The sequence below is a fragment of the Carcharhinus amblyrhynchos genome, chromosome 22 (assembly GCF_965287045.1).
Source record: "Carcharhinus amblyrhynchos chromosome 22, sCarAmb.v2.hapA, whole genome shotgun sequence".
Lineage (NCBI taxonomy): Eukaryota > Metazoa > Chordata > Chondrichthyes > Carcharhiniformes > Carcharhinidae > Carcharhinus > Carcharhinus amblyrhynchos.
The window spans coordinates 26,347,349-26,362,707 of record NC_137345.1 but is presented as its reverse complement, the minus strand read 5'-3'; the positions used below and the strand labels follow the sequence as shown (position 1 = coordinate 26,362,707).

The 15,359-nt window shown below is 41.8% G+C and overlaps 1 protein-coding gene across 3 annotated transcripts in view; it reads left to right on the top strand.

Annotated features, from left to right (window-relative positions):
- LOC145357004 (mitogen-activated protein kinase 14) overlaps positions 1 to 15,359 on the top strand; it is a 78,143-nt gene that overhangs the window by 20,501 nt on the left and 42,283 nt on the right. For all 3 annotated transcript variants that reach the window (XM_080210044.1, XM_080210045.1, XM_080210046.1), the window contains exons 2-3: positions 7,842 to 7,971; positions 10,151 to 10,209. In XM_080210044.1, coding sequence (XP_080066170.1) covers positions 7,842 to 7,971; positions 10,151 to 10,209 — 189 coding nt within the window. The remainder of the gene's footprint in view (positions 1 to 7,841; positions 7,972 to 10,150; positions 10,210 to 15,359) is intronic.

Here is a 15,359-nt window from a genome sequence, read left to right as displayed (position 1 = left end):
GGGGGCACAGCCTCAAGATAAAGGGGGCGCGGTTTAGAACGGAGTTGAGGAGGATCTTCTTCACTCAAAGGGTGGCGAATCTCTGGAATTCTCTGCCCGTTGAAGTGCCTTGCTAAATATTTTTAAGACGTAGGTTGATGGGTTTTTGATAAGCGAGGGGATTAAGGGTTATGGGGAGAGGGCGGAAATGTGGAACTGAGCCACGACAGATCAGCCATGATCTTATTGAATGGCGGGGCAGGCTCGAAGGGCTAGATGGCCTACTCCTGCTCCTATTTCTTATGTTTCTTATGTTAATTCTTGCAGTCCCAAGCTAAAGGAAACACTTTTCGAGACTTTCTGCTTTTTGATGTTCAGTGACCATTGCAAAACAAGTTGTGGGCACTGAATTGGGTGTGGCACAATACAGCTATTGTCCATTTGAAGAGTGGCAATAATTAGCATCTCTGAGAGGTGGAAAGGTAATCAAAGTGGTGCAAAAAATCTTTGGGATTGAAATTTCAGAGGCAACTCTTTCTCCAGGTACCATGCCCTAGAGGGTGTGTGTGATCATGAACTTTACATATGTTGGTTCATTGTTATGCTTGGCAGATAGGTAACTATATTTTTGAGTTATATAACCCAACTTAGCCTATGGATAGAATAAAGAAACACTATTTTGATAAGGCTGATAAATTAATACTAAATCAAAATCATAGTGCAAATAATGGCACCTCGTTTGCAAACCCTGAATTAAAAATTTCAATTCCCTTTGTGCTTGCAAGTACGTGCATTAAAATTTGGACATAAATTAGATTGCACTTCACCATGTCAAAATGCCTATTAGATTTGCAATTTTTCTCCTATTATCTGTATGCAGTCAGTAGTATGTCTTGTGCATTACAAACAGGTGTGCTTAAATACCCGTCACTCCCAAAATGGGTAAGCTGCAAGCACACTTGGATTGATTTCATAGAGACAGCAGTCTCCTTGATCAGCTCATCCGCCCCTTGACTTACCCTACTCTCTCCAGTACAATATTCCTTCACTATGTATTGTTTATTGGATGACTTTCAATCACTCCTGCTATAGTGTGTTTCACTTGGGTTGAATTGGTATTCTGTTATTTCTCTGAATATTTATGCCAGCAGAGTTACCATTGGTCTCTTTTAATATCTTTACCAAACTCCACCTGCATTTAAAGAGATTGTGAACTTGCCTACTTTATATGTCTAACCCTCCAAAACACACTTATTTTTATCTACACATGCAAAAATTTCACCTTTTCACTCTTCAGCTTGGATTTATATGCTGTATTTAATGTAGAAAATGTATCGCGGGCTATACAGGATCATTATTGACACCAAAGTTAGAACAGGGGAAGTAGAATTTAAAGAATGCCTTGAAAGAGTAGTAGAGAAGCTGAAACGATTAAGGAAAGAATTATACAGAATATGGGTTTTGGTTGGACCGACGAGAGGCATGGTGGTACAGTGGTTAGCACTGCTGCCTCACAGTGCTGGGAACCCAGGTTCAATTCTGGCCTGGGTCACTGTCTGTGGAGTTTGCACTTTTTCCCTGGGTTTCCTCCTGGTGCTCCAGTTTCCTTCCACAGTCCAAAGATGTATTGATTAGGTAGATTGGCCATGCTAAATTGTCCCAAGATCTGTCGGTTTGGGGAATTAACAGGGTAAATGTCTGGGGTTAAAGATGAGATTGCAGAGTACTTGGAAGTGCACGATAAAGTAGTACTGAGTCAGCACAGCTTTGTCAATAGGACGTCATGTTTGATAAATGGGAAAATGCTTAGGAAATCAGAAACAAAGGGACTTGGGAGTCCTTGTTCAAGATTCTCTTAAGGTTAACTTGCAGGTTCAGTCTGCAGTTAGGAAGGCAAATGCAATGTTAGCATTCATGTCGAGAGGGCAGGAATACAAGAGCAGGGATGTACTTCTGAGGCTGTATAAAGCTCTGGTCAGACCCCATTTGGAGTATTGTGAACAATTTTGGCCCATATCTAAGGAAGGATGTGCTGGTCTTGGAAAGGATCCAGAGGAGGATCACAAAATAATCCCTGGAATGAAGAGCTTGCTTGAGGAATGGTTGAGGACTCTGGCTCTGTACTTGTTGGAGTTTAGAAAGATGAGGGGGGGATCTTACTGAAACTTACAGGATACTGCGAGGCCTGGATAGAGTGGTCGTGGAGAGGATGTTTCCACTAACAGGAAAAACTAGAACTAGAACCAGAACCTCACGCTAAAGGGACAATCCTTTAAAACAGAGATGAGGACGAATTTCTTCAGTCAGAGTGGTGAATTTGTGGAACTCTGCTGCAGAATGCTGAGAAGGCCAGGTCATTGACCGTCTTTAAGACAGATAGAGAGGTTCTTAATTGATAAGGGGATCAGGGATCATGGGGAAAAGGTAGATGAATGGGGCTGAGAGAAAAAAAAACCATGATTGAATGGCAGAGCAGACTCAATGGGCCAAGTGGCCTAATTCTGCTCCTATGTCTTATCATCTTATGGTTACAGGTAAAGGTGGGGTGGTGGGCGTGGGAAAGATGCTCCACTCAAAGGATTGAATGGCTGCCTCCTGCACAGTAGGGATCCTGATTTGTTGACATTCCTAGTTGCCCACCAAAGGGTGGTGATCACTCATGTAAAAATGCTGATGATTTGGTACAACTAGGGGAGTGAGTCAATCATGATGTTATGATACTCAATCACATTGGACTGAGGATGGGTATTTTGATATTAACACAACATGAAATTACTATAGGGAGAAACTTAATGATTGGCAATTATTGGTTGACTTTATTCCTGTCAATCTCGTGTCAAAATGATCAAATGTAAATGATGCAAAGAAAAAAATTGCATTTATATACGGTTTTCAAAATTAATTTATTCAGAAAGTTTGTGAAAATGCATTATATAACAGTTCAAAATTGTCAACACACTGCAGTAGAGTTCCATTTTCTTTCCCATTACAGTTTGTAACATTATTCCATATAGATGTACAGGTTCTAGTTGCAGTACTCATGTAATGTACTATGGCAAGCAGTCCTTAGATTGTGGTGTTGCTCCACTGAGTCATTTGCGGCAGCTCCTCCAAGCTTTAGTGTGTCCCTCAATGGGCGGTCCTGAACCTTGGAATGTGCCAGTCTGTAGCATTTAGTTGACGACAGATTTTTACATCAGAAAACCAGTAGAGTTTTGGGCAGACCAAAAGTGTCTCTTCGATCATCTTTGCAAATGCACATTCCAGGACGAGATTTGAGATGGTCTCTTCCCAATGTCCTTCTCACCAGCAGCCAAGTTACTTACTTCAAAATAATGACTTTGATAATGTGCTCAGAGAATCATCCAACAGGATCCATCATCTCCCTGAAGGGCCACAAGGACACAACAGCACAAGGGACATATGGCAAGACTCAACAAAAAGTAGAACCGACAAGGTGGTCATCTCTGGGCTACTGCCTGAACCGAGTGCAGACAGGTGTAGGGTTGACAGGATTAAGGAAGTGAATGGGTGGCTCAGGGATTGGTGTGGGAGGAATGGGTTTGAATTTATGGGGCATTGGCACCAGTATTGGGGTAGGTGGGACCTGTTCGGGCAGGATAGGGTTGGTCTGAACCGTGCTGGGACCAGAGTGCTGGCGAATCGAGTAAAGAGGACTGTAGACAGGGCTTTAAACTAATTAGGGGGGGGAGGGTGCGAGGGTAGGTGATGTTACGAGGCCTAAAGTTAAGGAGAGGGTACAGGTAAGGGAAGAGGCCGAGGATGTCCCAATAATAGAGGGAGTAGGGGGTGTGAGTACGGTTGGTGGCGTTACGGCAAATAGGGTCCAGGTGAAGGCTGGGATGAAAGCGCTTTATCTGAATGCACGAAGCATTCGGAATAAAGTGGATGAGCTGGTGGCGCAGATCGTACCCATTTGTGTCGATCTGGTGGCCATTACAGAGACGTGGCTGCAAGGTGACAGGGACTGGGAGCTGAATGTACAGGGCTATCAAGTGTTTAGGAAGGATAGGCAGGAGGGAAAAGGGGGGGGCGTAGCTCTGCTGATTAAGGATAGCATCAGGGTGGTAGCAAGGGATGATATTGGAGCCAAGGAGCAGAGGGTGGAATCGTTGTGGGTGGAAATTAGGAACAGCAAAGGGAGGAAGTCGCTGGTGGGTGTCGTCTATAGGCCCCCAAATAATGATCTGGAGGTGGGGCGGGCTGTTAACGCTCAAATAAGTGCGGCGTGCAGGAATGGGACGGCCGTAGTTATGGGGGATTTCAATCTGCATATTGATTGGTTGACCCATGTTGGACGCGGGGGGCTCGAGGAAGAGTTCTTGGAATGCTGCCGGGATAGTTTCCTCGAACAGTGTGTGTTGCAGCCGACGAGGGAATGAGCTATCTTGGATCTGGTGCTATGTAATGAGGCGGGTAGAATTAGGGACCTTGTGGTGAAGGATCCTCTTGGGGAGAGTGATCATTGTATGGTGGAGTTTCTGATGCAGATGGAGGAGGAGAAAGTGGGTTCCTGGACACGCGTCCTTTGTTTGAATAGAGGGGAGTACGGTAGGATGAGAGAAGAATTGGCGAATGTGGACTGGGGGAGCGCGTTGGAGGGAGGGTCTGTTGAGGAGCAGTGGAGGATCTTTAAGGAGATCTTTCTTGGTGCTCAGCAGAAATTTATTCCGATGGTCAAAAAGGATAGTAGGAGGAGAGGTAATAAGCCGTGGATAACGAAGGAGGTGAAGGAAAGTGTTAAATTAAAAGCGGAGGAATTTAGGGTAGCTAAGAGTAGTGGGCGAGAAGAGGATTGGGAGAGGTTTAAATGTCAACAAAGATTGACAAAGAAGTTGATAAAGAAGGGTAGGAGAAACTATGAAGCTGGGCTAGCGCTTAATATAAAAAAGGATAGCAAGAGTTTTTATAAATATATAAAAAGGAAGAGGCTGGCTAGGGTGAATGTTGGTCCTTTAGAGGATGAGAAAGGGGACCTAGTGGTAGGGGATGGGGATATGGCTAAGGTATTGAATAACTTTTTTGTTTCTGTCTTCACGGAGGAGGACGTGAATAATTTGCCGGGTGTTAGCGATGGAAAGGTGGTAGGAATGGAGGGTCTTAATGACATTACTGTTACTAGAGAGGCGGTGCTCGACAGACTGGAGGGGCTGATTGTGGACAAGTCCCCAGGACCGGATGGAATGCATCCGAGGGTTCTGAAAGAAATGGCGGAGGTGATAGTGGATGCCTTGGTGGTTATTTTCCAGATGTCGCTGGATTCCGGGGAAGTGCCGGATGATTGGAAAACGGCTAATGTTACGCTGTTGTTTAAGAAGGGTGCCAGGCAAAAGGCGGGGAATTATAGGCCGGTTAGTTTAACGTCTGTGGTAGGTAAAATGTTAGAATCTGTCATTAAGGAGGAAATTGCGAGGCATCTTGAAGGGAATTGCTTGATAGAGCAGACGCAGCACGGTTTCATTAAAGGGAAGTCGTGTCTGACAAATTTACTGGAGTTCTATGAGGATGTGTCTAGGGCGGTGGATAGAGGAGAGCCGGTGGATGTGGTCTTTCTTGATTTTCAGAAGGCGTTTGACAAAGTACCTCACAAGAGGTTATTGCAGAAGGTCAAGGGACATGGAGTTGGGGGTAGGGTGTTAGCGTGGATAGAGGATCGGTTGTCAAATAGGAGGCAGAGAGTGGGGGTCAATGGGTGCTATTCGGATTGGCGGATGGTGACTAGTGGAGTGCCCCAGGGGTCGGTGCTGGGGCCTCAGCTTTTTACCATTTGTATAGATGATCTGGAGGAGGGAACCGAGTGTAGGGTGTCGAAATTTGCTGATGACACCAAGATTGGGGGAACGGCAAATTGTGCGGAGGGTGTGGAGAGTCTGCAGAAGGATCTAGATAGGCTGGGCGAATGGGCCAGGAAATGGCAAATGGAATTTAATGTTGGCAAGTGTGAGGTGGTCCACTTTGGTAGGAAGAATGGTAGGAAGGACTATTACTTACGGGGTGAAAAACTGCAGCAGGCGACGGTGCAGAGGGACCTCGGGGTCCTTGTGCATGAGTCGCAAAAACCCAGCTTGCAGGTGCAGCAGGTGGTCAGGAAGGCGAATGGGATGCTGGCCTTCATAGCGAGGGGGATTGAATATAAAAGTAGGGAGTTCTTGCTGCAGCTGGAGTACTGTGTGCAGTTTTGGGCGCCGCACCTGCGCAAAGATATTTTGGCCTTGGAGGGAGTGCAGAGGAGGTTTACTAGGCTGATACCGGAGTTGAGGGGGTTGAGCTATGAGGAGAGGCTGAATAAACTGGGCTTGTACTCATTAGAGTTTAGAAGAATGAGGGGAGATCTCATTGAGACGTATAAGATGATGAATGGGATGGATAGGTTAGAGGTGGAGAGACTCTTCCCGCTCAAAAAAGACAGTAGGACTAGGGGGCACAGCCTCAAGATAAAAGGGGGGCGGTTTAGAACGGAGTTGAGGAGGAACTTCTTCACTCAAAGGGTGGTGAATCTCTGGAATTCTCTGCCCGTTGAAGTGGTGGAGGCTGCCTCAGTAAATATTTTTAAGACGCGGGTTGATGGGTTTTTGATAAGAGAGGGGATTAAAGGTTATGGGGAGAGGGCGGGAAAGTGGAACTGAGCAGCGACAGATCAGCCATGATCTTATTGAATGGCGGGGCAGGCTCGAAGGGCTAGATGGCCTACTCCTGCTCCTATTTCTTATGTTCTTATGTTCAACAGAATGGAGTAGTTTGCCGCAACATGAACCATCCTTTGCAACACCTGGGATGAAGAGAACATTGGCATTTATATAATCCTGTTGACCTGCTCTAAATGTGTTCAAGCAAATAAATTACTTATGTTGATATTTTGTATCTAGGACTCATGAATTATAAATAAATGAGTTAATCGTTTTAGGTGGCTTTTGTTGAAGGTATAAGGTTGGCTACAGAACTGGCAAGTTCCTGCTTTTAATAGTGTCACAGGATCTTTTACTTTTGATCTAAAGAGGCAGGTGGCATCTTGGGTTAAAGGTTCGTCTGAAAGTGCAATACTGATGAAGTGATGTATTTGTTGAATTCAAGTGTCAACCTAGATTTTGTGCTCAGACCCAAGAGCAGGGCTTAATTCTTCTGTCTGAGCAGCGTCTGTGTAATTGCTTTAATGCATCAGTCTAGTCAATGAAATGTATTTGTGTTACCACCAATAAATCTGATGACGGAGTTTTACTGGTTTGAAACCTCTGGTATTTATATCAGTATGGCTCGTTACAGTTAAATAGATCAATCAGTCTGATTTAGGAATAAATTATTCAACCAATCTTTGAGTGCAGTAGCAATCTGCACTTGTGGGTAATCTTCCATTCATGTTGACTTGACAGTCAACATGGTGTATTTATGTTCTGCTTTCTGATTGCAAAAGCAAGTCTTATAGAATTAGCATAGTCAGCTTTAATTTTAAACATCCGTTCCAAAATTGGATGTGAGCTGTTGCAATTGTACTGAGGGATATTGAACCAACTGAGCTCAGATGTGGAGACACTGAATGTGGGGTAGATGGTCTATTAAGGAAGAGATCTTTCATTTTGCAGTTTTCCATAGCTATTTTGTTAAAATATAATGTACCTATTTCCTAAAATATTTTTTGAGGACATTAAACTGATTTTATTTTTTGAGGGAGAGAAAGAAGCTTGATTGCAAAAAAGTTAATGCTGAGTATCGCACATAATTTGGAAGTATCTGTGTGGTTAAATGGTTAATGGCTTAATCTTCAGTTTCGTTTTTGACCTCAGCAATGCAATTATATTGATGATAGTGATAACTGAACATTAATGAGCTGTCCTTGTGTTTTGTAGCTCTGCTTTTGACACAAAATCAACTGCACGTGTGGCAGTAAAAAAACTTTCCAGACCGTTTCAATCTATCATTCATGCAAAACGAACGTACAGAGAGCTGCGATTGCTGAAACATATGAAACATGAAAATGTAAGTACTCTGTGTAATTGTGTTTGAGTTATTCAAAACAACTGTTGAAGTTAATATTTTTTAGGTGTTGAAAATTACATTTTTCAGTGCAGTGTGGAATTTCATTCCCAAAATAACATTGCGACCACTTTTTTTAAATGGAATAGAATGGATATCTGTGGTGGATGTGAAAATTTTCATTTTATTTTTAAAGTAGGCCCTTTTTATCTGATTCACTTATGTCAGCATTGCTGTGAGAAAATTCAGTTAATAGGAATTATGTGAATTTGCTATAACTCAACTGTGGCTTAGAGGAGGAAGTGTCTAGGTGATGCTATTGTGATAGCACTTTTCATCTTAAAGGATTTGTTTAAATTTTTTCCAGATTTATCATTAAATCATCCATCACAGAATTCGCCACATTGTGCTTGTGCTGGCTCTGAGAGTTATCCCACTTCACCCCTTATCCCTGCAGATGTTTCCTTTTTGAGTATATATCCCATTCCCTTTTTAAAATCACTGTTGAACCAACACCTTTTTAAGACAGTGGATTCTAGATTGTAGTTATGAGATAAAAAAATCTCCATTCCTCCCTGATCCCTTTGTCAGTGATCCTAAATCTGTGTCCTTTAGTTACCAATCCACCTACCTATTCCTGTTTATCAATCAAAATTCTTTTCCAGTTATTGTGGTGTCCAGGTATTCTGCCATCCCATATTTCCTATCCTGGGATCACTTCCCTGCAACGTAACGTGCTGTATACACACAGTACTATGCTGTGCCTGACACAATCTTCAATCCCAAAACTGCACTTCGTTCTCCAATGTAGTGAAACAACTTTTGTTAGTCCTAAATCTCACTCTCACTTTAACTACTTTCAAATCTTATAAACACCCTTCACCAATATCCCATCCTCAATCACCACACTCTTTGTTCTCCAGCCACAGTATGCACCACCAACTGTCTGCAAGTTTAGAAACACTCTACACCACCTTCCTATTTTGTTGAAGCACTTTTCTTCAATTTTTGCTTTATCTTAATATGCTTCATGTCCAATCTTTTGAATTGCAATGCATATGTACAAAGGTCCACCTCTGGCTCTTTTGGAAAATTAATTACAAAATCAATTAAATAAGAGATTTTTAGAAACAGTTTTTAGATGTTGTACAAATAGGGTGGCACACAGTAGTTAGCACTGCTGCCTCACAGCACTAGGGACCTGGGTTCAATTCTGGCCTTTGGTGGAGTTTGCCCGTTCTCCCTGTGTCTGCATGGGTTTCCTCGTTTGGTTTCTTTCCACACTCCAAAGATGATCAGGTTAGGTTGATTTGACCAGGGTAAATTGCCCCTTTAGTGTCAGGAGGGTTAGAAGGTCCTGGGTGGAATTGTTATCAATACAAGCTTGATGGCCCAAATGGCTGCCTCCTGCACTGTGGGGATTGTGTAAAATTGAAGCCTCTTTCCTATATTTGGAAACCATATGAATGATTCCCAATGCCATCTTGTAGTTGAAGAACATTGTGGTCTTTCTTTGAAAGACCTATTTTGTTCTGTCTTAGCAAGCGAATCAGAAGGCCGTACTGTTTTTAGACTTGCTTTACAATTTATTGCATGTAATGCGTGTTTGCTTTTTGCCCTTGGTTCACAGCTGACAGATGTGGCGACTTTCTGTATGGAAATTTTGCTTCCATATGTACAGAGTTGCCTTGTGTTTATTCAGCTAAGCCTGATTTAAAGGTATTCCAGCATTTCTCCCAAAGTTTAAATCCTACTGGAGTTATGTAATTGCAAGTTGCTGAATAGTCCATTAACCCATGCTGGTCTTAAGAACCATTTGCTTTTCTTTTGGGGTGGTGAAAACTAAAGGTGCATAATCTTTTTATTTGCCCTGCTCCATGGATCCTACCTGTCAAGAGTTTAGAGGGAGAACTAGAGTGATGCTCAGCAAAGGGATTGGCCCGTCATTACAAATTAACCATATTTGCTTTACAGCATAGTTGTGGATGGAAAAGGTCAGTTTATATTTGTAATCTCCAGAAGATTTTGCTAAAAAGATGTCCCTGGTGCCTGAATAATGAGCAGAAAAGATATGATTGATCCCAACTGAAGGTGCAGAAGGGTTGAGATTGAGATTTTTCATTTTAAATAAAACCTCCAAATTTTGAATGTTACCCTTTGACTTAGATTTTTATTTTCATAGGTAATTGGCCTATTAGATGTTTTCACGCCAGCAACAACTTTGGAAGATTTTACAGATGTGTAAGTATGCCACTTTTATAATTTAGTGATGCTTTCTTTGAAGTTTTGTTTTGCAAAGCCAGGACTTTGTGCATAATGGCAATTTTCTACGAAATCTCCTTCCTTAACCCAAAAAGATCGATTGGTTATTTACTAACTTCTTTAATTCAGCCTCCTTTCCCTTAAATCAAAGCAGCTTTCTGTGTGGACGTGGCTATGAGTAACCATTTTGTAAATTAACATGAGGAAATTAAAGAGGACGTGACTAAGTAATCCATGCATTTCTATCTGTAGCTGTTTGTAGCCTTGTAAGCTGTATTCTTTTCACTGTTGAAGCTCTCTTCAAATATTTGTTGTAGCAATTCTAGTTAGTTAATAATTGGATATTAATATTTAAAATTGACCAATAAATGGTTAATGATTTTGGATGGGGTGAGCTATTTTGAATCACTACATGTGGAGACATTTTAAGAGAATGGAATCAAAAGGGCCAGCAATAACAGACTCCTAAAAAATGCATTGTACATCAGTTTGTAGTTAACATTTCCTGCTGACAGCTGACAAGGCATTTTGAAGAAGATACAACTCCTTAGCCAAATGCAGCTCATGGAAAATGTTCACTTAATCACGTGTTGACCATTGCAGATTCAATACTGAGGGAAACAGTGCAAAAACAATCCATCATGGAAATTAAGAAGAAAAAATTCATATAGTATGTTGTGGGGGCGGCGATTTATTCAGACAGCCCTACATTTTCCCCTCATCGCTCATCTGTAAATAAGTGTTTCTTTTGAATAAGTGGTGGTCAATTTCCCAACCCCTCAAATTTTGTGTGATCCAATTTCTGCTAATCACCCCACAGCAAACTTGAGGTTGGATGAACTCTTAAAGGATTAGTTTATTGCACACGTTCAAAACATGAAAATGATTAGCAACTTTCCCATTATGCTCATAGAGTAAAGAAGGTTTTATAGTCCAGAGATCACAGAGAAAATAAATATTGATTCACGTGAGTTCAAGAGTCCAGAATCAAAGTTCAATGAGATATTCTTCCGCGGAGGTCAGCAGGCTGAAAGTTGATGTTGTAAAATTCACATTTCCAGTGGTGTTGACATCAAAAGATGAGATAGGCAGGCAGAGATAATCAGTTTTGTGGCGATGATGCAGCATTTCCAGAGAAGTAGAGTAAATGGGGCTCGATGTCCAACATGGGCAGAGCTCCTTCCATGTGGCCTGACAGTTGGATGTTAAAACAGCAAACTGGGCTATGCAACTTTGCAAGGCCATGTTAACTTCAACAAGTCAGAGGCTTGTGTCACGTGACCGTAACTGTTCACCGCTTCTTCAATAAAGCATGCAAGTCCATTGTCTGGAGTAGGTTGGATCTCCAGGACTGCTAAACATCCCTGCCCTTTTGGGTTAAAAGGGATGTTTGAAAGGTCTTTTTCTTAGACTTTGTCTCTGCTGGTAAGCCTGGATTATTAAAGGCAAAAGATTATCAACGTGGTTCCCTTTGAAGTTAGACTGGCAGTTCCCAGGTGATCATTAGGAGGTCCTCTGGGATAATTTGTCAATTTCTGAAACTGTAAAGTGGCTTCTTTTGTTCTGGGGTCGCAAACAAAAATCCGGGGTAGGGGGGTTGCCTTTGTTCAGCCAAGGTCCAGTTGAAGCAGGCATCAGGATATAAAAAGATACAATGAAGATCTGTTCTGTCACATGTAACCAACAGAGGCAGAAAAGGAAAAGTTCTGGGAGACAAGAGTAAATAATTTGTTTGCATTTGGACTACATTCCACTTCAAAGCTTAAACTCCTCACTTGTGCACTCCATCAGCAGTTTGACATTTGATGTGAAAAGCGATACAAGTGTCATCTGCATCTGGATTTTTTTAACTATCTCGTTTTGGTTTTGAATGGCACAGTTCAAACAGTTAAAACCAAAATAAGGGAAATAAGCACTCCCTTTCTCTTAAATTGGTTTCCCTATGTCTAAATTATCACTTATTTCTCCCATTAATCCATGCGTTTTACAAGTTATCATCCTTGATAGAGCTTTCACTTTGAAAAAAACAAAAATAAATTGTGCATCAGGAGCAGAATACTCCTCCTCTTAACATTGGATGTTATTATTAAATGATTTGTTGAGGAAAGCATGAGTGACGTATTTGGGAAATATTGACGTATTTCACCTTTAGTTAAATACACCAGTGTATAATTTACATTTTTTAATAGTCATCTTTGGTGTCATTCCACAATAAATGTATTGGGTGTGACTAATAATTTCAGACTGAATTATAGTCAGCTTTATGACATGAACTTGCATCCAGAGTGAGGTAGCCAAATGGATATCAAATTGGCTTGATGACAGAAGACAGAGTGGTTGTGGAGGGTTGTGTTTCAAACTGGAGGCCTGTGACCAGCGGTGTGCCTCAAGAATTGGTGCCGGGTCCACTGTTATTTGTCATTTATGTTAATTTGGATGAAAATATAGGAGGCATGATTGGTAAGTTTGCAGATGACACCAAGATTGGTGGCATAGTGGACAGTGAAGAATGTTATCTGGATTGCAGCCGGACCTTGATCTGTTGGGCCAGAGGGCTGACGAATGGCAGATGGAGTTTTATTTTGATAAATGTGATAAATTTTGGTAGATTGAACTAGAGCAGGACTTACTCAGTTAATGGTAGGGTGTTGGGGAGAGAGATCTCAAGGTACATGTTTTTTTGCTCCTTGAAAGTGGAGTCACAGGTGGACAGGGTGGCGAAGAAGGCATTCGGCATGCTTGGTTTCATCAGTCAGAACATTGAATACAGGAGTTGGAATGTCTTGTTGAAGTTGTACAAGACATTGGTAAGGCCACACTTGGAATACTGTGTACAGTTCTGGTCACCCTATTATAGAAAAGATATTATTAAACTAGAAAGAGTGCAGAAAAGATTTACTAGGATGCCACTGGGACTTGATGGTTTGAGTTATAAGGAAAGGCTGGATAGACTGGGACTTCTTTCTCTGGAGCTAGGAGGCTTTGGGGTGATCTTACAAAGGTCTATAAAATAATGAGGGGCATAGAACACTACAGCGCAGTACAGGCCTTTTGGCCCTCGATGTTGCGCCAACCAGTGGAACCAATCTAACGACCCTCTAACCTAAACTATTCCAATGTTATCCATGTGCCTATCCACAGACCATTTGAACGCCCTTAAAGTTGGCGAGTCCACAACTACTGCAGGCAGGGCATTCCACGACCTCACTACCCTCTGAGTAAAGAACCTACCTCTGACATCCGTCCTATAATTACCACCCCTTAATTTAAAGCTATGTCCCCTTGTGTTAGCCATCACCATCCGAGGTAAAAGGCTCTCACTGTCCACCCTATCCAATCCTTTGATCATCTTGTATGCCTCAATTAGGTCACCTTGTAATCACCTTCTCTCCAATGAAAATCGCCTCAAGTCCCTCCGCCTTTCCTCATAAGACCTTCCCACCATACCAGGCAACGTCCTGGTAAACCTCCTCTGCACCCTTTCCAATGCCTCCACATCTTTCTTATAATGCGGCGACCAGAACTGTACACAATACTTCAAGTGCAGTCGCACCAGAGTTTTGTACAATTGTAACGTGACCTCACGGCTCCGAAATTCAATCCCTCTACCAATAAAAGCTAACACACCGTACGCCTTCTTAACAACCTTATCAACCTTATCTAGATCAGCTAGATAATCAATATCTTTTCACAAAGGCAGGGGGCCCTAAAATGAAAGGGCATAGATTTAAGGTGAGGGGGTAGAGATACAAAAGGATCCTGGTGGTGAGTGTCTGGAACAAGCTGCCAGCGATAGAAGTAGAGGTAGGTACAATTTTGTCTTTTAAAAAGCGTTTAGATAGTTACATGGGTAAAATGGGTATAGAGGGATATGGGCCAATTGGGACTAGCTTAAGCAATAAAAGAGATGGCATGGACAAGTTGGGCCAAAGGGCTGTTTCCATGCTGTAAACCTCTGATTCTATTACTCTATAACTGGAAACCATTGAAAATGCCAGATGAATCAAACTTGACTTTTGCAGTTGGCATCACTCTGGGCTAGATTTAAGTATTGAGTGTCAAAATTGTTGTTTTCATGCCATCCGTTTCCCAACCATTCCAATTTAATTGCATTTTATTTGTTAAAGTACAGAATTTCATTTTTTAAAGTTAGTTTTGACTAAAATAATGCTGAAAATGTGCTTTGTAATCTGGTATATTCATTGTAAAGTAGCTCCTAAACTCTAAATGAATACATCGATGTTTAGCATTAAACTTCACATCTTTTCTTAATGTTATAAAGTTCTTGGAGGACATGAGCATAATCTAAACAAATGGAGGAAAAGCAGTAACAATCTCAATTATGTTATTCAATTTCTAATGAGTGAGTTACTCAGACCTGAAAAATCTTGGCATTTTTATCTTTGTAATTTTGAGATTACATGTTCTCAAGATGGTTTCATACAGCACTCGACATATAGTCCTTGTTTGTAAATGCAGTAAGTGTCCCACAAAACTAGAGAACCCTGTATGTTGAGGTACAACCCTCCTCCAACCTGTCCAGAGCATTGAAACTACGTGTTACTTGAAGGGGAATTCTTCTTGTGCCTTTGTAGGGAACAAAATCTGTGTAATCAGGTCTGCTATGCTGTTAATAAGCCAAGTAAGAAGTCTCTCAATACCAGGTTAAAGTCCAACATGTTTATTTGGTAACACGAGCTTTGTGTGCTGGCCGTGTGTCAGGTGAGTCACCTGATAAAGGGGCAGCGTTCCGAAAGCTTGTGCTACCAAATAAACCCGTTGGACTTTAATCTGGTGTTGAGACTTTTTACTGTGCCTACCCCAGTTAAACACCGGCAACTGTACATTGTTAATAGCCCAGGAATGCATGGGTTTGGATTTCTGTTTAAATGTCTCACGTGACCTTGACACTTCTGAACAGGAAATTGCAACAGATCTAGAACATGTGCAGAAGCATGCTGTATAGCTATAGTTTCGCTGCTGCTAATCTACCTGGTTTGCTCGGATGTACGGTGGAATTGGGTCGCTTACTCATTCTGATTAGTTACAGGTGGATAGCCAATCCTCTTGCTAATTTAGCTACAGTGAAGTGCTAATTTTTGAAAAATTTATTTCCATGTTAACTTTTG